A 21,502-nucleotide genomic window follows, 5' to 3' on the forward strand; every position below is an offset into this window, starting at 1 on the left:
AAAAATACTTGGGGTACCTTAAAATAGTTCTATTTGGGTGTGTTTTTTTTGTTTTTTTTTTTAATTTGTAGTTATTTATTTTTATTACATTTCCAGTAAAGTTCAGTTTCAATGTACTTATGTCATTTTGGACAGTTTGGTTTATGATGTTTATTGTTAAATTCCTTTTTCACAAGTGTTTAATAACCACATTTCAGTTGATATATCAATATCAGAATTTTTTTACATTCTAACATTTGTAATCAACATCGGCCCAAAAAAATCCAGTGTGTTTTGAGCTCTGCGAGGTTCCTCCCTCTCAATGCAAATGTGACTGAACTGGCCAAATGAGTGACAGTTCAATTCTTTCAGTTAAATTATACATAATACAAATCTTTTAATAACACCACTTTTATGTAATTAATAGCAATCCTGTTTAATTTCCTCGTTAAAATCAGTTCAGGTCAGCAGTGGTGTCTTTTACTAACGTGGGACTTGAGTTTATCTAAAAGGATCATGGGGTTACAGCAGACAAAAAAGTTTACCAACCACTGCTGGATACATTAACAGTTGTAAGAACTTTACAAAGGCAGATTAATATGCACTCAGTCTCGAGTTTGTATACATGAGGTTGTGGGACATAGTGGCCGTCTTTCACAGCGAGTTGGACTCCAGCGACAGTCTTAAGTCGAGTGGTTGACCCTCGAACAAAGCTCCTTCACCCGGCTCGTCCCACCAACAAAGTGCTGCTCTTATGCTGATAGAAACAGTTGAAAAAGACTCGGAGTAGAAACAAGGAGGGAGTTAAAGAGAAAGAAAGCTAGAGGGGAGAAAAGGGGGGTAAGAGACAGACCAGATGTGTCTTTTGTTTAGATTTGAACGGAGCGGAAAGGAAGGGTGTAGGAGTTAGGAGGCGAGCTTTGCAAGGAAGAGAAAGAAAGAGGGAAAGCAAGTGGGAGTGAGTGTTTTTCTTTTTTTTTTTTTTTTTTTATAGGATAGGACTGTAATGAAACCAAAGCATTCAAAGCTGAGCGCCTGTATGTGGGGAGAGGGGGCTGCGCTATACAGTATGTGATTACCTACCAGCAAAACCACATTCATTATACTAATTGCTACAATGGTCCCAGTGGTTGGGGGCTGAAAAGGGGGCGACGGGGAGAGGGGCTGCATTGTTAACATTTGTTAGGCTCATTGACTCCAGAATTCATCGTGTCTGTCATCATAGGACGCTGAGATATTCTCCAGGGCCTGTATTTATAGAGGAACTGATAATCTGGAGGTCCAGCCGAAGACCTGTTTCCTCTGAATCTCGCTGAGCGTCCATCACAATCCCAGACCCTACAAGCTTAAAGCATGCATGACAGCACGCTACGCCTCAAACCCCACTGCTGTGCATTAACATGAGCGCGCGCATATAGCATGTGGTATGCATTCAGGCCTCCTGAAAAGCAGCAAGACATTAACCAAAACATAACCAGAGAGGCCAAGATTTTGAATGGGTGGAAGACGAGGCCTTTCCTGCATTTTGCTGCACAAAATAGCCGGGCTTCCAGCAGCTTGTGTCAATATTTCACTCTGTGTGTGTATGTGTTTGCCCAGTGTATGGAGAGAGCTCCGAGCAGATGACTGCTGTGACAGTTTGAACATGTGCGATGGTGAGCACACAGAGACTCACACAGCTCAATCTGTTGGGTGTCGAGCTCCAATCAACCCGACTGGGGGAATGTTGCCAGTTGTGATCACCAATATGGCCAGCAGTTGTTTGTAAAAACATTTGCCGCACATTTCTGAATTCTTTAGCTTGCCTTCACAGGAAATGAAGGACTAAGGACCACCCCCACCCCCATCCCCTGACCACACTCTCACCTCTTGCAGTTTGTGTGTCTGCTTACAAAGTCTCCGCCTTGTTTACGGTGTTTCTTCCTCAGCGGGACTTGTCTCAGTCCCTCAGTGCAATAACATCATCACGGTCATACGGTATACTATCAAACTCCCAGCGTCGCGAGGTGGTTAGCAGGGCCACGCCTTCTCTTCCTCGGCCTCTTCCTCTTGTCATTTGCTTTCTTCAGTGGTGGAAGAAAGGGAAATATTACACTGTAAAAAAAGAAGAGCAAAAGTAACACTCCTGCATACAAAAGTAACGGACATGTTTGTCCAGTAGTAAGGGTCAAGGGTCACAGAATACATCTGAAATCTTAATCTGAAAAGTAACTCCTAATCAAAGCTGTTAGATAAATGAAGAGGAGTAAAGAGAACAATAGTTCCTTGGAGTATAAAGTTTAGTTTAAACAAGTATTCTTCCAGCAAGGAACACATGTAACTCCACACAGAGAATCCAGCTGGTTCCAACCCAGAACCTTTCTCTTGTGAATCAACAGTGCATCCATCACTATTATATTATCAGCGATCGTTGATGCATTTAGTTGCGCAGCTTAATCTGCACCACTCGTACAGTGTGTATTTCACTCTTAAATGTAGTGCAAGAGCCATAATCAAGAAATAATCCTCCAAATCATTCATAAGCAGAGGAGATGTACTTTCCACTCTTGGCGTTCGCTCCGTCTCTGTAGCTGTTGCTGCTTTGTTGCTGCTCTCTGGGCCAGCGGAGAACCATGAAGAGCCAGTCTGGCCAGCCGGGCGGCTGTCTGCTGACACAGCCAACGTAAATGAGCAGTCCGTCTCCTGTTGTGCTACTGTGGTGGGAAGATCAAGTTGGGAGGGAATTCCACTATTATGTGTTTGATTGTTATCGTGCAGATAGCTCTGACTGTACGTTGATGTTTATGTTTGTGTAAGCCGTGGGCGTGTGCGCGCACAGTCAGTCAGCAAGATTGATGACAGATTCCCGTCAACTGTCAGGTGGTCTTTACACGGGTCAGAAATAGCCGTGGGGCTATGAGAAGAATTGGGGGATCAAGTGGGGCAGGACGGGGTTGTCATGATAACCGTACATTGGATCTGCTTTCTCACTGGAGGTTGACGGCTCGCGAATGATATCGCATTTCCTCGTCCGGGCACATCACCCTCATCAAAGTGCCTCCTCAGCCCTCCACCCACCCAGGCAACCCCGTCTGTGCCGAATACTCCCTGGGTCACAGCTAAACCACAGAGGCCTGAGTAATCAGACCACACACGCTTAAGACCGAGGGAGAGGGGAATTACGATGATACGGCAGCTTGTTGTTTGACGTCTGCAGGGCAGCGAGGAGGACGGGGGACGGGGGTAGAAGGGGGGGGAGGGGGGTCGGTGCTGAGGTTCGGGAGAGAGCTGTTTTTGTGCAGTACATACCTGGTGTGTGGAAATCTCTGAGATCGAAGAGCAGAAATACAAAGAATTTTGGGGGAGGAGAACGATGTACAAAGAAGAAGGGGCCAAGTAAGGACATGAATGTAGAGGAGGTGTGCAGCAGATGGAGAGTTTCAGGTGAAATGAACCTCTTAAGCACCTCCGACCTGCCATGCAGTCAACCTTTGTCTCAGAAGCCACAGATAGCAGTCACACACATTAATCATTCTCCCCAAATACCAGCATGTGTGTCACGCTGGTATTTGGGGGGAAAACCAATATATACTTCAGAAGAAAACTCTTCAACAAGTGCTGCCTGTTATTTATATGCTGCTGTGCAGTTTTCAGATGAAATCTTCATCAGGAGTGAAGCAACTCTACCAAACATCACATCATACTATCCCAAAAAGGAACAGGTTCCTGAATTGTATCATACTGAGGCTTCCTTATTTTTTTTAATGTATATACACACACATACGTACATATAAATATGTGTGTGTGTGTGTGTGTATATATATACATTTATATACATACATTTTATATACATGTGTACATATACGTTTTATCACAGTAAATTGTGGAGAAACATCTATAAAATAATGCCGGAGACATCCAGAGTAGTTTTATCTTCATATAATTGTGCTTCACTATAAACATTCTAACTGAACATTAAGGTTTGGAACAAGCTTGAACATTGTAGAGTGACAGAAAGTCAAAACAAGCTGCACAAAGACAAATAAAAAGGTGATACCTGAGAGTGTCAAGGATGAAAATTCCCTCAATGTGTCTACGTGTTAAATTGATGTGAGACTAAATGTACAGAGCAGCTACTTGTTCTCTGGCGGAAAAAAACGTAATGTGCTCCTCTGGACTTCTGGTTAACATGAACACAGAAACACATGCAGAAACAAATAGAGTGTGCTTGTTTTTGTGAGTCATTTTTAGTGAACATGCAGTTCTGTGACAGCGATGACAGCTGAGACTTGCCCTCCCCGCTCGTTCTCTCTGTCTCTGTGGCATGAGGGGCTCCCATGCAGGGTGCATTTGAAGTGGCTTCTGGGAGGCCCTGGAGCGTGCCGAAAGGTCAGAGGTTACAACAACTGGGCCTCCCTGGACCTCCAACGACCCCACCCCCACTCTCCACCCCCCCCACCCCCCACACCCCACCCGACCCCCCACCCACCCTTACCCCTTTAAATCCCTCTAACCCCCACACATACAGACAGACACACTCACACTCCTGTTTTCATGTCAGGGCCACAGATTACTTCCAGATCCCCCCCGACACACACAGAAGGCAAAACAAGACACTTTCTCGTTAAACTTCTACACGTCATGTACTGACTGTCACATATCAGCAATGTCACTGCATCTTTAGCAAGTTACAATGCAATGACCCCCCCCAACACACACGCACACACACACACACACACACACACACACACACACACACACACACACACACACACACACACACACACACACACACACACTTCACTGGATAGACATATCTCATGAATAGGCTATTGTGATTGTAAGTGTTAAAAGAATAGATTCTATTGCATTCTGCTTGTGTGTGTGTGTGTGTGTGTGTGTGTGTGTGTGTGTGTGTGTGTGTGTGTGTGTGTGTGTGTGTGTGTGTGTGTGTGTGTGTGTGTGTGTGTGTGTGTGTGTGTGTGTGTGTGTCAGACATGAGAGCACGTGCGCAGCTCCTCAGGAGGATGTTTTGTTCTCCTCCCCGCTAACAGAAGAATCTGTCGTTCGCTCAGCGAGGTGTGAAATTGCACTGTCATCCTCGTCACCTGTCAGAGAGGCGGCCGGCAGAATGACTCAAATCATTGGGAACACTTGTTCTGTCTGATAATTCTGTCACACTTTTCTTTCCCTTATTCTGGAGATCTGTATCTGAGATTAGCTCAGCAGCGTTTCACCGTATCAGCCGCCGGCCCTTCCCCCTCTCCCCTCTCGAGCTTAACATCTGTTTCTAGTGAGGGCCAGAGAGGGGCATGTCGAACTCTTAAAATTAATTAGCACATTACCAAATGCTTGAGTTAGAAGAGGCCTCGCAAGGCCCCCCGTTACTCACCCCACTCCACCGCTCCCTGCTTCTCCCTGCTCCACCAAGCCCACATCTCTCCGAGTCCCCGGGGGCCGGTTTATCACCCAGGACCAATTAGAGTAGGAAGTGAGGTCGCTGACCCTCTGTCAGGCCTCATCAGCTCCTGTGTCACCTGACAGGGGGCATGCCACCACAAGGAGGAATATACAGAGAGAGGGGCGGGGAGGAGTCATTGACAACGGCACTCAGACATTCTTTGTACTGTGTGAAAACAGGGATTGCTCATTTTTTTTCATTTCCCTCCTCATTTCATCTTTTTCCTCATTGTTTGCCTGCTGGAGCCTTTTCTAGCTGGATTTTTATCAAGGAGATGCATTGTTTAGACGGTTCAAAGTATCAACACAGATAATGTCGACACTCAACTGCAGTCACTTACCTGCCAGCACTTTCCTTCTTGAAAATAAAAAAAAAACAAGACTAAGAGGGTGTCCAGCCATGCGAGCTGTTCCGTCAGGCTGCTTGGCAGCCGTGTTTAATGTCAGCATGCCGCAACGTGCTCACAATGACAATAATAACAATGATAATATGGAGATTGTTAGTAGCTATCATGGTCACCATATCCAACATCTTATCTAACATGCCTCTAGCATTTGCACCAAACATATAGAGGTGATAAGATTGTATTTATGGGAACCACGAATGTCCTTCAAAAATGTCTTTTCCATCCATTACTTAATGAGATATTTCAGTCTGAAGTGAAACCTGACTGGTAGGAAGCACTTCGACCTGTGACTTCACTTCATCTGTAACCTGAGCCTAACAAGAAGTCTCATGTCACATAAAACACTTTTGCCACACAAGCTAGTACGATCTAGTCATCTGGGTCATCATGCCATCAAGTACAGAGTACAAGTATCTACAGAGGAGCTCAACATTGCATGTATTTTTTTTAGAATGTGACAAAATATTTTTGAGTTTTTGTTCCACATTGTGAAAAAGTTTAAATATTTGACCTTTGAACCACGTGAGGGCTAAAATAGAATAGTGTAAACACTTTACGATGTGATTCCACAGGAGCAGAGTGATGTGAAACAATGATGCTAATTCACGTCTTTTCTTCTCTTCCTTCATGTTTCCGCTGCTGTATCAACCAAAGGTAAGATACATCTTTTATGATCCGTATCTTCATAACTCATATCATGATGAACAATATCCCCTCTCCTATTTCTATGTCCTGTATTACACTATAGGTTTGTTTCTCTCCTTTTAAAATGTTCCTGCTACAATATACCAAAGAATATCCTTCATGTCGTAACAGTCCTGTCCAGAGCCAACATTCAGAAGTGTGTGATGTAAGGGTGCCTATAGTGTTAAAGATACATTAAGGTATCCAGCCTCAATGTAACCACAAGAGTTTCCTGTCATTTAAAACATTCTAGGTGTTTTAATTACCTCATTTATTTAAATGTGTCCTGTGGAGTTTACTTGCTAACAAGCAAGCTTATATCTCCACTGAATGTTTCTCACACAAAATGCATCATGGGTATCTTTGGGGACTTTGTTAAATGCCTTTCACAAAATCTTTTGAAATGCTACTTTGCGTACGTTCATGTTTGGTACAAGCGGTCAGTCTTCAACACAAGCTTTGTTGGCTCGTGGCGACATTTCTTTGCACGTTAGCGCCATCTGTTGATCAGCAGAACAGCGTGACACTACCGGCAGGGGCAGTGAACATTGTACGCGATGTACAAGTGTAGTTGTTGCGCTCGTAAATTTAGTTTCCTACATTTCCCTAAACCTAACCAGTTAGTTGCGGGGCATGCGCAGATATTGTAAGAATTAGGCATTCCAAAATATCAGCAATAAATGTCAGACATGAACCTTTCAGGGCAAGCTACACGTGATTATATATCACCTTAAATCCTGAATAGGAGAATATACCATCGTGATAGGCATTAAAAGTAACTATACATCAAGGTCTTTACTTTATTTCGAGCAGTTGAAGTAGTGCAGATTTTCTAAATGGTGTAGTGTCACCGTTACGATGAGCTAACTTAAAATTCAGAATGGCTTTTTGGCGTTTTGGAAAGAAGCTGTCCTGTTGTCCTGTATTCTGTTGTCATGGATATAACAGAGGAGTGTTTGAAGCTCCCACTCCTCCTCTCCTTCTGTCAAGTCTCCACTACAGCACCTTAATTTGTTCCCAGACTCCATTTTCGTCACCCTCTCCACCCCCCTCCTCCCGAGCATCCGTCTCTCCGCCTCCTCCTCTTAATCCTCCACCTTTCCCCTCTCTCACATCCAGATTCTCCACTTTTTTTTTTCTTTTTTTTTCTTCCTTCTACCGGCTCTATCTCCCATTACTCCAACTCCTCCTCCGTAACATTCAGCTTATCTCGCCCCATCTCCCCTCTCTCAACATCTCTGCTTCTTTTCTCCTCCCTCGGCTGCCTGCCTTCCTAGCTTCCCCCGAACCCACCCGTCCTCCCAGCCCAGCTCTGTTTGCGCCTGTTTACCTCCATCGGTCCACCAGATGGTTTGTGTTAAAACTCTGCGTTTGACAGCTTGGCTGATTTAAAAAAAAAAAAAAAAAAAAAAAAACTTTTTTCCTGACATTATTTTAACATTGGGGGGATTGCTCAGACCTGGAGGAACACAGAAGAAGGACAAGCAGGGGGTAAAAGGAAATTAAAATATGAAAAACCCTGATGTATTGAAAGCAATTACACCGTCAAGCAAAGGGCAGCAGTCATCACTGGGTCCTTTTTGGTTTGGTTCCCTTTAGTTTTTAAAAATAAATAAAGCCACATATAATGTAATATTGATTTAAATCACATCTGTTGGGGTGATTTCATCTACCCCTTCTTCCTCTGCGCCACGTCTTTTGGAAAAAAAAGTAGGGGCCCGGGCTGACAGAAATAATTGCTTGTTTGCTGGTATTTACTTAAAATATGTCAAAGACAGAGAGCGAAAATGAGTAAGCGCAAGAGCTAGAAAGGGAGAGTAAGAGAAGGCACTCGGCCTCGACAAAGATCCTTATCTGCCAGTTGTCTTCCTACTGCTGATGAGGAAATGTGTGCATATGCACATTGCTTTCCATGTGTACTGTACATGTCAGCCCTTGAGTCACAGCAGGATACTGTAAGATTCTTGTTAAAGAGTGTCAACCTACTGAACTGTTGGAACCAGGGGTCAGCCACTGACGCAGGACCAGTATACCAAACCGGGACGTTACAGTCACTTAGGCAACATGGAAACTTTTTGGGAGGATCATAAACTTAACAAAATTACAGAAAATGGTCTAAAATAGACATTAACATTCAGCAGAAAAAAAACTAAACAGGAAGTCAATAAATGCAAACCAGTGTCCATAAATCTGCTTAAAAATCACACAAACCAACAAATCTGCAACAGAACATGTCTGAGTTCTGATCAAATTTGAGGGTGTTTGGGCAAAGGTGCAGTACACCCTCGACAGGTTGCCCGTCAATCATGACCAACTAATAGCTAATTCAACATACTCCTAATGGAACCAATTTGACAAAATGGAAACAAAATATACGAAGAGAGGGCTTAAAAGATAATAGCAGCGCCTCTAGCTGGAGCTGACATCTCTCTGCTCAATAAGTTTACTCTGTGCAGCTCCTCCGATGGCTTCAGTTTCTTTTTGTGTCTTATTGGTTCCCAAGTAGGTGTTATGTTGTCGCTGTTAACGTGTTTCCATCAGATTGGCAAAAACATGTTCGACTTCCTCCATTTTCACACAAAAGCTGAATTTCACACTGAGCTGCTAAAATGCCCGGGAATGATGGAAGATCTTTCTATTGCTGTAATTTTATTGAGTGTAGGCGTAGAGTAACAAAAAACAAGGCAGTTGCACACTCGGGTCACATGATGACGCCTCAGCCTTTTCCATGTGCTGATGAAGACCTCGAGTCGATGTTGAAAGCTCCCCAGAAAACCAATGAATGGACCTTAAATTCAAATAATTTTGTAACACAATAAAAGTGAAGGATTTGTGTTTTCCAGCTGTCTTCGATTAAAAGTCAGTACAAACCAAAGGCAGTTTCACATTTATCTAACGAAGTATTGCGGGGTTTTTTTAGGCAACAGTTGTGTAGGCTACATGATGTTAACATTTAATAAAAAAAATGTGTTCTCGTGATTTTCTTTGCGTATGACGTTTAAAAATCAAAGGTACAATGTTTAATATCAAGCACCTAAATTAAATAACACAGGAGATACAGTCCACTGACATGAAGGAACGATCGGTGCGAGATCAGATCAACCCGGAGGGACACAAACTCTACATGGTTGTGATTGATTGTTTCATTGTGAGTCAACATGGTCCGTGACTCTATTCCTAACCTCGGTCTCAACCCTAACCCTCCCACAATGTAACAACTAACCACAGGCAGAGAATCCCTTCCACTGATCCAATCTAGCACCAGCCAGTTGAGATCATTTCAGAAGCAGTTCTTGTGGGGTCAAAGAAAATGTCTTCTTCGCCAACTGTAGTGCATCCCGTCAGCTGCTGCTCAGTGCTGCCACGTGTGACCAGAATATATATTGCAGTAATACAAGTAATAAAATGGTCGTCCCCTCGATATTGTGCTCTTCTGGTGACCTGCCGTTGTAGTCAACACACTGCTGCTAAGAGGCTTTCCAGTCTCCAGTGAGCAAGGACAGGATTTTACCTTTTTTTTTTTAGGTACAGCTTATTTCATAAAATACATATTTCCTCATACTTTACACCAAGCCAGTATATAAAGAAAGGACAAAATATATATATATTTTTTTTAAATAAGCTTATATTTGAAAATTAGATGAGAGGATTAAACATGCCACACAAACACCTTTACAGCAAATCCCCATGTTGTATCTCGTTTGTTTACTCTGTATACAAAGGTCGAAGAACGAGTTTGTCAGAGGTTTTCTAAGGAGCTATGTTGGCTACAGGAAGCAAATTTTGCCGTATAACTTGTGGTAAAACCACCAACTGTCATTTTTACATGTCAAAGTTGTGTATGAATTTAACATACGAGATGCAACGTCTAACATCTCATTTCAGCCACTGAAATGAGTTCTTCAGTGATATACAAGCATCCAGGACTGCAGCCTGTGAATGACCTGAGTGTGGAGAGAGAACCTCCTCACTGCAGGGCGTTTAATCTTGTGCCACAGCAGTTTGTCTCCTTAGCAGCATTAGTCTGATTATCTTGCTGCTTGTTTGGTAAGGAGGCCCCGGTGTGCTGGCTGACTGAGCAGGTCTGCCTGACGCTCAGCTCCCGCTGTCTCCCTCCTCCTCCTTGTCTCCTCCCCTCGTCCTGCTCCCTTTCCCTCCTTCGCTCGATTCATTCCCTCCCCGAAGAGCCAAAAAACAATAAACCCTCTGTTACATTTAACGTCCTCACGTGTTTCCCTTTCTCCCTCGGTCCCTTCCTCTCTCCCTCCCTCCCTCCCTCGTTCCTCTCTTACTCACTTGTTGCTTTTTTCTCTCCGCCTCTTGTAGCTGTCTGGGTTCTGTCTTCGGCCTGTTACTCATATCCCTCGGGTGATTTGGGATTTGTTTGCGTGGCTTGGACCGTACAGCAGAACAGAAGACAACACACACACAGGCGCACGCACGCATGCACTCACACACACACTCACACTCACACACACACACACACACACACACACACACACACACACACACACACACACACACACACACACACACACACACACACACACACACACACACACAAACTCGGTCAGGCCACCACTAACTCTCCCACACCAAGCCAGTGACAGCGGTGATTAGTATCTCATAACAGCTTAGATTGTGTGGAAAGTGGGTGTGTTTGTGTGCATGTTAGCTGGTACAATACCCTGGCAGTGGCATTACCACTCATCACAGCTCTACGGCGGCAGCGGCAGCAGTGGCATCGGGACGGCAAACAGATGTTGGCCTAATCTTCCCCTAATGAGATTGGTCCCTCATTCTTACGTCTTTATGGGAGCAGCAAGCTGGCAGCCAAGCAGGCTGACACTCTGTAGCTCTTTATGAGACAACCACTACTAAGACAGAGTGCAGCCCGGGCCTGGTCGTCGGCGTAAGAGACGGTCGTAGAGTTCGGCAGGCTGTAAAGGAGGGAAGGAAGCTTTCATTTTCAGGCAGTTTGTTAGAAAAACAGTCTGTTAGGTATGACAGGGAGTGAGCTACTCGAGGGGCTTTTCAGGTAGGACATCAGTGAGGTGGGCGGGTGGCAATTCACAGGATGTGGAAGGTACAGAGGACAGGCTTTTATCTGATGGCCTTCACTGATCAATTAGATTAGAGTGCAGTACGGCAAAGTACAGTTAATTCTTTGGATTAACATCATCGCTGGTTTCTCAGACCGCTAAACCAATTCACTTTTTCCATTTGGTGAATTTCATTACACCATCAATCAAGATCCAAACTCTCACATGGAGGTTTGCTATAAGGCTTTTATCTCAGCTTCAGGATGAGAGCAAATTGTTTTTCTTGAAGTCCGGTTTTAGAAAGCATCCATGATGACAACCTTAGTTTTTTTGAGTGTGTTGATTGACTGGTCTTGGGTGGCACAGATTTCCCCCATGAGGCACTGTGAGCAGACAAAACAAAACAGGGGTATTAAGAGGACTGACACAACCTGGAGGTATCTCTGTAGCTTCTTTCAGGAGTGGTTGTCTCTACCTCTCTAATTGTTATAACCGTGTTGATGTATGGGGACACCTGCTGGTCTCGGCCTAAACCTTCTTCTTTACTGGTTTTTTTTTATTTTGTCCCACTATATCCTTTCCCTAAAAACACCAGGAACTGATTCAGTTGTTGGGGCAGAGCAATACAACTTTTTTTTTTTTTAATGTTTTTTTAAGTCTGGGCTGGACATGATCTCCTCTGGACTTTACTGTATTTTTCGAAGTTGCCATCTCTCCTCCTGTTTTTCTTCCTTATGCCCATTGCTTTGGGACGGGAACGCACACACACACACACACACACACACACACACACACACACACACACACACACACACACACACACACACACACACACACACACACACACACACACACACACACACACACACACGGCAGTCATAATAGCAGGGTTAGAGTGCAGAGCCGACCACTGGACAGTGTTTGTACAGAATGCGAGCATATGTCAAACCTGGCTTATTGAACTTAGACCGCAGCCTGTAACAGCCCACTGCTCAGCTCAGAGCAGCGCGGGATCGCTCAGGGCACACTGGAGAAACACACACATGCTCACACACTTTCATGCATGCTCAGACATGTACAGTATATGCACGTGTACGTATGCAAAGACACACACATACACACTGACAGGGGTTACTCGGTACGTTCTCCAAAAAGAATGACCTCACTTGAGCCCTAAGGAGGCTGCAGGCAGAATGAAAAGCAGACAGACCTGTGTGTGTGTGTGTGTGTGTGTGTGTGTGTGTGTGTGTGTGTGTGTGTGTGTGTGTGTGTGTGTGTGTGTGTGTGTGTGTGTGTGTGTGTGTGTGTGTGTGTGTGTGTGTGTGTGTGTGTGTGTGTGTGTGTGTGGTGGTGATGGTGGTGGAGGGGTAGGGGGGAGGTAGAGAAAGACAAAATGTCACGAGAGAGTTTGTGTGACGCATATTAATTTTCATGCAAGCTGATAGGCCTGCTGATGATCAGCTTTCATCTTCTGTACACTAATGACCTAGCAAACGTACTTAACACATGTTGTTACACATGATTACACAGGCTGAGGGACGAGGCCTTTTTGTGCTTGTGTGTTTGACACAGACAGACTGTGTTTGGATCCCAGACGGTTTTTTATTCAAGACTTGCAGGTTGAGACGTGTGTGCTGTGAGCAGTGCTGGGCTGTAAATCGTTAACCAGCAACAGGTTATGTGTGATCACTTTTAAAATTTTTTTTTTAGTAATGATTAATGTGAAGGGTGAATGAAAAACCGTCAGTTACATCCATAGACTGTATATAGAAGTGGACGTAGCTTCTGGATCTGAAAAATGAGGCCGAGGCGGAAGTGCTTTAAGCTGCAATATCACCGAGTGCCGCTAGAGGTTGGCTCCAAAAAGCATCCGGCTCCACAGACACCCATTCAACTTGTCTCATATAATTCCAAGTCAATACATTTTTTTTATACCATTATTTTAGTGTCGTTAGCTAAAGTCTCTCCGTCTTTTTCGTTTTCTGGCGGCCCATCTGAAAATAATCCATCATTAGCTGTAAAATAAACTTCCAAAATCGAAACTCGAGGCTTTGTAACGGCCGTTCACAAACCAACGGGTGACGTCATGGTTTGTTGCCGCTTGTTTACATCGCAATTATTAATTCTAGTGATCCTCTTTTACTTACGATGTATGCCAACCTGACATTATGGCAGAGGAGATGGACGTGTGGGCAGCCTTAAAACAAAAGAAAAGAAATGCAACTCTTGGTGACAAGAACTTCCTCCCAGTAACTCAAAAGATGTCTGATTTCCATGTTGCATTCGTAGTTGGCTCTTTTAAGTTAGCCACTGCTCAGTTAAATTTGAGGTCACAAATGTAACGCTGGTTATAGACTGTGGCCTCAGTGAAATCATGTACTCCCAGGCCTTGGTCCACCCTCTACTAGTATTTAGGCTCCACTGAGCAAAGTTCTGCGAATGGACCATAAATATATTTAGTGTCTTTTCCATGTTTACTGCCTTTGAAGGAGGTCCAATAATGGTTTTATTGTGAGCGTACTGGACATCCTCCTTAGGCAGATTTATGAACGGACTATCCATCCAGGGAGGATAATGTCCAGATGATCACCTTGTTACTTTCGTGACACACATCCAGCACTATAGGGTCCTTAAGGAAATTAGCCACAGATAATTATCCCTTTCTGGGCTAAAGCCACTTTGAGCAACAGGCCTGTTTTACACCCCATTTACCTGGAAGAGATGGAAAACGACTTGCCTCAGTCACTCATTTCTCTGAAGCTGCGTAGCCTTTGTTGCTGCAATGGATAATAAGAAGAGCATTCTCTCTTAACATGTTTTTCAAATTAACGACTAAAATTAAGCCAAAGTAGATAAACCTGTGGCTGTCCAGTACCAGCGGAGTATAGATGGGAGATGATACCGCTTCAGTTATCCAATGATGTATTTTCTGATTACCAACAGGCTTGCAGGAACCATAAGAGAAAACAGAGAATGGAATAAGTGCCGTTCCGTTTTGGGAAGCATTCTTTTAGGATGATAGATTGCCAGGACCCCTGCACCTCCTCCCCCAAATCACTTTCTCTACTCTCTCTCTCTCTCCTCGATCTACATCCCCCCCACCCCCCTTTTCCCGTCTCTCAATCTCCCACACTCCCCTGCTCTTCTCTACCCGTCGTCATTGTGTCTTAAATCTCTCTTTCCGCCTGATTTTGTCTGAAAGGTGATAGAGGAGGTTCTCGCTATAGATGAAAAGAGGCTCTCTGTAGATGAAAGGAGCTGTGTAGAATCAACACATTAGACAACCTTGGTGCTCCCCTCCCCCTTAAAGTAACAGAGTGATGCAACACACTCTCTCATACACACACACACACACACACACACACACACACACACACACACACATATATATGTACCATAAAAAGAGAAAAAGACAACTACGCATTAAGATATCGTACCCGTGGGAGGAAAGTTACGCCAACAAGTAAGAAGATGAATAGTGTTAATGCTTGTTAAACCACATATGTTAGAATCAGATGGAAGTAGGCCTGCTTCTTTCCTCCCTCAAAGCCGTATATGAAATACTGTATATCTGCCTTTACATTCAGCCGAGATGTGTGAGATGTGTGTGTGTGTGTGTGTGTGTGTGTGTGTGTGTGTGTGTGTGTGTGTGTGTGTGTGTGTGTGTGTGTGTGTGTGTGTGTGTGTGTGTGTGTGCGTGCGTGAACCAGTGTGTGTTCATGCATGCACACAGACAGAGTCAGAGTTGTGATGATAACAGAAAGATTTCCGCAAACACTGGGAGTCCATGTTAACCACAAGAGCAATGAGTATGCATACCGTACATGCATGTATGCAAATACACACACACACACACACACACACACACACACACACACACACACACACACACACACACACACACACACACACACACACACACACACACACACACACACACACACACACACAGAGCTCGTTGTGGTGTCCTGAGCCTGTGTGGCCCAGCACTGAGATGTGGAGTGAAGCAGGAAATGTGTGAGCCATGAAGGCATGTGTTTATGCTGGCTGCAGTCGCCCATCACCAGCCAGAGGGAAAACAGACACCAGCACTGCTTCGTTTGCTCTCCATCTCACTGCTTCTCCTCCAAACCTTCAACGTGATCTTTTCTCACCTCCGTCTCTCCAACATTTCTGCTCTCGCACAACTTTCCATTTTTATTCCTCTTTTTTTTTCCTTTTCATTGTTTTTCTTTACTCTTCACCACTAAAAACTAGGCTGCAAACCGCCAAGAAATAAGTCTATGCACTGTATATAAGACAAGATAGTTCATTTAACAACACAGTCTTTAATGCATTTACAGTTTAAAGAGGGACATAAAAAGTCTGCTCCAGAAATAATATTTCAAAAAAGTCTCCACAGCAGCAGAAGTAACCCCAGTGGAGACTCTATTGGCTAATAAAGATGAGAAGTTTAGATAATGACACTTATAAATATAAGTATGAATACACATTAAAGACAAATAGTGAAGCAATGAGGCAGTGTTAATAAAATGAAAATTTAATAACCCCACTAATAACACAAAAATAAATAAAGGCAGACTTACAGAACTTGGCTATATTTCTCTTTGTGGTTGGCCTCAACCCTGAATCAACTGTTCGCTCTCATCAAGGCAATTTTTCCTCAAGGTTTGGACAATGAAGCTTTTGGATAATAAAAAGTCCTGTCACACAGTTGAATGGCTCTCAGTATTGTGCGTTTGTAAGACAGCTAAATTAGCTTAATCATTGCCTGATGTTTCCTACACTGTACGGCTGTGTGTGTAGTGCAGTGACCCTGCAGTAAGGTTTGATTGGGATCTGCCCTCCGGTGAGGATAGGTGTTGGAGCGTGGTGGAGCAGGCTAGTTAGCAGAAACAAAGGGCCTCGTGCAAGGCAAATGTTTATGAACAGATTTGGTCTTAAGTGACACGTATGAGGGATTTAAGAATGTTTAAGGTTAATTTTCTCATATTTTCTTATAGGTAAGGACATAATTCATTCAAGTGGTCCAGACTAGTTGTATCGAAACAAAAATTGAATGCAACATGAGTGTTTTATTACCTTAACAGGTTATTGAAAAGGTTGGAAATAACTTAATTGACTTCATTGGCATGTTTTGGCTCGGCAACTTGTACAGATGAATAGTTACTTAAACTGTCACATCCTCTTGAGCAGCTCATTTGTAATACATTTTCTGATTACATTTTTGAACACATTTAACTTTGTGTCTTAACGTTCACGTTTTATTATTGTTCCAGCGTGGCTCTGACGAAACATTGTTTACACCTGCTCTTTATATTTTTAAGTGTTTTGTGGTTCCACAATACAGCCACTGATACTGCCAAGTCTTCTTCTGGGGATACTTCAGACTTTATTATAGACAGTAGAGAAAGATGACAGGAACTAATGGAGAGGAGCACCAAAGGATGTATTATTTTGACAAAGTTGAACTTGAGTACTCTGTGAGCTTGCATAAATCTACGGCCCTGATGAATATTTAACATCTCGGATTCAGTATGTCATCCAAACTTGGTTTTTCGCCATAAAAATCAAACCTACCAGCTTCGTCTTCGAAGACAATTTTTCTGACTTTTTCATCTGCTGTATAGCCTTCAGCTTATGGACACGTCTACGCTAACTGCAACCCCTCAAATTACCCATGAAGTCTATTGTTCTGCCATCCTTAAGGCAATTTTACAAAGGTTATGTTCCAAGCCTGCATTTTGAGATTTTGAATGAGGTTTTCTTCCCTTGGAGCACATGCTTAAATGCTAACCTTACAAACAGGTGACAACAACAAGCTATTTACAACAAGATTGTGTGGTTAAGATCGTTACCCAAATCCAATTTGGAACGCAAACCTCATCAGAGCAAAGTAAGAGAGGGTTTAAGATAAGAACGTAAAAATGTTCTCGCATGAGACCCATGCTATGGGTGATGATAGTGATATTAATGCGTTTTGGATGAACAAAGAACTGTCTCGCGTACACCATTCTCCTCAATTAAAGCACCATTTGACTGTCCATTCAGCTGGTTCCTGATGGGCGACACAAGAAAAACACAGGAAAGAAAGTTAACTACAAAAAGAGTCATGAGGCAGCAGTGAGGTTATATTTTTATTTTGCCTTTTTAATGAAACAAATGTGCAAGCTTCTGACTGTACAAAGCACCATAGGGGACAAGGAGGGGGGTGTAAAAGCCTGTTTGGTGTGCAAGACGCTAACTGAGAAATTGGATGGTTTTAGAAAAAAAGGATCGTCGACAAACCGCACAGTTACTCTTTGATGAATCCCGAAAGTGTATTTCAGCTTGAAAAATCTGCCAGTTTGGCTCCAGCATCTCTTGTGTATCTATTCATTTGAATTCTTTTGGGTATTACAGTTAGAAAATGTGCTTTAAAAATGTACAGTACCGAAAAACAAAGCCAGCCTCTAATCCTGTACCTACCTGTTCTACCTCCCCGTCTCTCCCAATCTCTGTGATATCATCATCCATGGCAAGCTGTGATAGTGATGGAAAATTGGTCAATACAGATAGAGATACAGGATCATCAGCGGCTGCGCGGGTCAGTTTGGGAGCAGATAGATTTAGCGGTCCAACCACAGTCAATGTCAGTGGGATCTGTGAGGCTAAGTCCCAGTGAGCGTGTGGATCCCGGTGATTGAGTGATTGAGCGCTTAGTGTTTGAGCCTGCGGACAGCCCAAACAAGTTAATCCCCACCCCCACCCCATCCTTTCACTAACTCCAGATCTACAGCAGAGGCAGAGGAATGAAGGCAAATTTAGAGAACAGGGTTTTAGTGGGGCTGCTCAAAAAAAAAAAAAAAAAAAAAAAGAAAAAAGCTCCTTAATGATTTAATCAGGGGAGATATTCATTTGCTGTAATACGAGGGCGCCCTCTCCACTCTGTACACTCTTTACAGAGTGGAGAGGGCCAGCGAGGCCGCACTGATGTGAACCGGAGAGTTTGTGATTATGGAGCGGGATTAAAAGAAGAGGTTGTGCTTTTTTGATTGGGGACAGAATCAGAGCCGGAGGTCAAGCAGGGCTTGTTGGGAATTGGATGATCCTTTATGGAGAGAGGAGATTCTATTATAGTTGGAGGCTTTCAACCTAAATTATTACCAATGCTGTTTCACACAATCTAAAGATGCTAAAAAAAAAAGAGGTTAGAATTCAATGTAACAGGATCAGAGATATTGTCTGGATTTTATTTCCATGTATTCCTCTTTCTCGTCAAAACCGAGCGCCCACAATGCAATTACCCACAATGCAACTTGATTTCTGACAGTTCAGTCTGAGATTCTGGTTGTAATGAGAGCAGCTAACATAGCTTCATGTCCTTTTACTCTGCTTACATTTTCAAACTTGTGGTCTTCAAACACAAAAAAAGGCTTTTTCTCAACCTATTGAGTATTTCATTGAGTGCTACTGCTCAAGTTCTTTAAACTGATTTTAATGTGCAAAATAGGCGAGTTTCCTTTAAATGCTGACAAAATTAAACCCCAGTATGTTTAAGAAGTTTAATTTCCTGTGCCAAATATGAAGGTTTTTGGAGAAAACCATGATCATTACTTCTTAAAGTGTAGTGTTGTTATTCAAACTAATGTATCGAATGGGTATTGGTATTCAAAAACCTCAAACAAAACCCTTCCCGAGCCCCCTGTGTACATGGAGCTCCCTCAGTGTAGGTAGGCAAGTGTGGCTTATTGTTGTTCGGGTTAACAAATACACACAAATGTACGGTCATGAATGGATCATATAGCTGGTGGATAATCCGTTTAAGTCGGTGTGTCTTCTCCTACAGCGGTGTGTAGGTAGTCTTTATGCTACGCTAAGCAAGCTTATCTGTTCTCTTTCAGCTGTAAAGCCATAGGTCTTAGAGGGGCTCATGCCTCGGAGGCCCTCTGAATCGGACCCAGTGGAAGCCTGGGAGTTGTAGTATTATACTACAAACTGTATAGTACTACAGAAGTGAAATGAAAGAGGGATACTGTTTGAAATTTTTAAAATATCAGCAATGTTTATAAAGCTCATTACTATACTGTCAAGGTTACTGTGAAGACAGGAGCCGCTGGATCTCAAACACAACACGCAGATTCGTGCAGTTCAGTGCCTAAGAGGAGCACCATGTCTACTGCAGCTGGATCACCAGCACTGACTCTTGGCTATGTAAGCGGCACATTAACTTTAAAAGAAGTCCATATGGAAAATCTCACAGGCAGTGATCATGAAATTGCCACCTGTGTTTCTTCACAGACGTTGTTCTTGGCTTTTTTCTGCCCTCATTTGGAACTCTGCTGACTTAACATTTTGATTGGAATAATCAGGGCCTTCCTTCGAGGGCAGAGTCGTTTTGCATCTCATTCAGTGTTACTACTTCCATTCTGTGGTTCCTCTTTGACTTGCCTTTGCTAAATGAAGGAGACAGAGAATTTGAAAAACCTTGCCAACATGCTTCCTGTATGTTAAAAGATGAGGAAGAGGTGAAAGAGGAGAAGGAAAAAAGAAGGAAAAAAGAAGAGAAGAAAGATGGGGAGAGCTGAAATGGAAAGATCCAACTTCTCAGATCGCACCAATTACAGGAACATTCAGGAGCCAGTTTCTGCAGAAAACATTAGCAGCCATTCCCCAATCTCTTCCCTCTCTTTCTCTGGCTCGCTGTCACTCCTCCCTTTTTTTTTTTCTTTTTTCCATTTTATCTTATGATCCCAGTGGGGTTACATTTGGTGAGGTACTTCCTGCAGTAAGTTTTCCTTCAGTGTGTGAGTGCTCTCTCACGACAACTGGGGAGCTGTGAAGCAGCACTGAAGAATTCATGGATTCATTGTAGCTCAATGTAGAACAGAAAGCTGCAATAAAATGAGTTGAAATGAGAATAGTCTTGTTCTGCAGTGTAAAGCCAGTTACTCCTAGTATTATTGTTTAGTACAATTTAAAAAATCTTTCGTGCTACAAAAGAAAACATTTTCAGGGTGAGGACTAACTGCTGTGTTTGGCATGTAACAGTATCTCCCTAAGTGTTGCTAAGGTGTAAAGTTTCCCCAAATCTAAAAAAGACCAGGTCCACTAACAGTTTCAACTCTGAGAGCATCGATAACAAAGAAGGGGAATATTACACAGTTGGGTGGATGTGCTGTTTAACATATATTTAGTGCCGTTCTCCTCCAATTCATATTGATGAGAACCTTGAGCTTAGTGCAGCAGGGTTCTTTATATATAATGTGAGCCCATAGTATATAAAGATGGAGGGAGCAAGTGATGACATCACCCACTGGTTTGTCCTGGAGCCAAATTAAAGCCTAGGGAATGGTTTGATGATTGACTGTTGGAGTCTGGATTGTTTAAATACGGCGTGTGAGGCGGAGCAAACAGTTAACGTGTACAGCGTCATCAGCCGAGGTGTATGGTACTCATCTTACGAAACACTAAATTGCCTTTAAAGTGCATAGAAATTGGAAACCATTAAAGAAAATAAACATTTACTGGCAGAAAAAAGTGGATATCAGAATCTCTTGAGGGTGTTAGTACTATTAACTGAAGACAAAATTCCAGGGAACTGAAAAACTAAGCTAACAAACAGAAAACTGTGAGACAAATGTAATGTCTACTTCAACAACAAGCGATGGCAATATAACAGTCATTATGAACTGAAAACAACTGAAAACAATGTGCTTGTGACTCTAGTTCCCCGGTGATTTCCTTTTTGACCTGACAGATCATGTCAAGCCTGGCACGCCCCCCAAAAATACCTAATATCTACTTAATTAACGAGTTATTTTCAAAATGACCACCAGCACACTGATCAGAGGGAGTGAATGCAGCTAATGACATCATATTTTTTTCTGGAAGAAGTTTAATGACTCAGTATTTCAGGGGAGAAGTTGACAGATTTTTCTGAAGCCAGCTCCCTGGGAACCCACTTTCAGG

At 43.1% G+C, this 21,502-nt stretch overlaps 1 protein-coding gene across 16 annotated transcripts in view; it reads left to right on the plus strand.

Annotated features, from left to right (window-relative positions):
- The window catches only part of nfixb (nuclear factor I/Xb), a 142,144-nt gene that overhangs the window by 63,138 nt on the left and 57,504 nt on the right, over positions 1-21,502 (plus strand). The window contains exon 3 of one of the 16 annotated variants that reach the window (XM_069710144.1): positions 6,480-10,778. The exons of the other annotated variants lie outside the window; for them this stretch is intronic. Within the exon in view, the coding sequence (XP_069566245.1) occupies positions 6,480-6,499 (20 nt within the window). The 3' untranslated portion in view covers positions 6,500-10,778. Of the gene's footprint in view, positions 1-6,479; positions 10,779-21,502 lie in introns of those variants that run through there. 16 annotated transcript variants of the gene reach the window in all.

Source organism: Brachyistius frenatus, unplaced genomic scaffold, assembly GCF_029030835.1.
Source record: "Brachyistius frenatus isolate BFR_SWC_R1_liver_20210118 unplaced genomic scaffold, ASM2903083v1 Contig_90, whole genome shotgun sequence".
Classification (NCBI taxonomy): domain Eukaryota; kingdom Metazoa; phylum Chordata; class Actinopteri; family Embiotocidae; genus Brachyistius; species Brachyistius frenatus.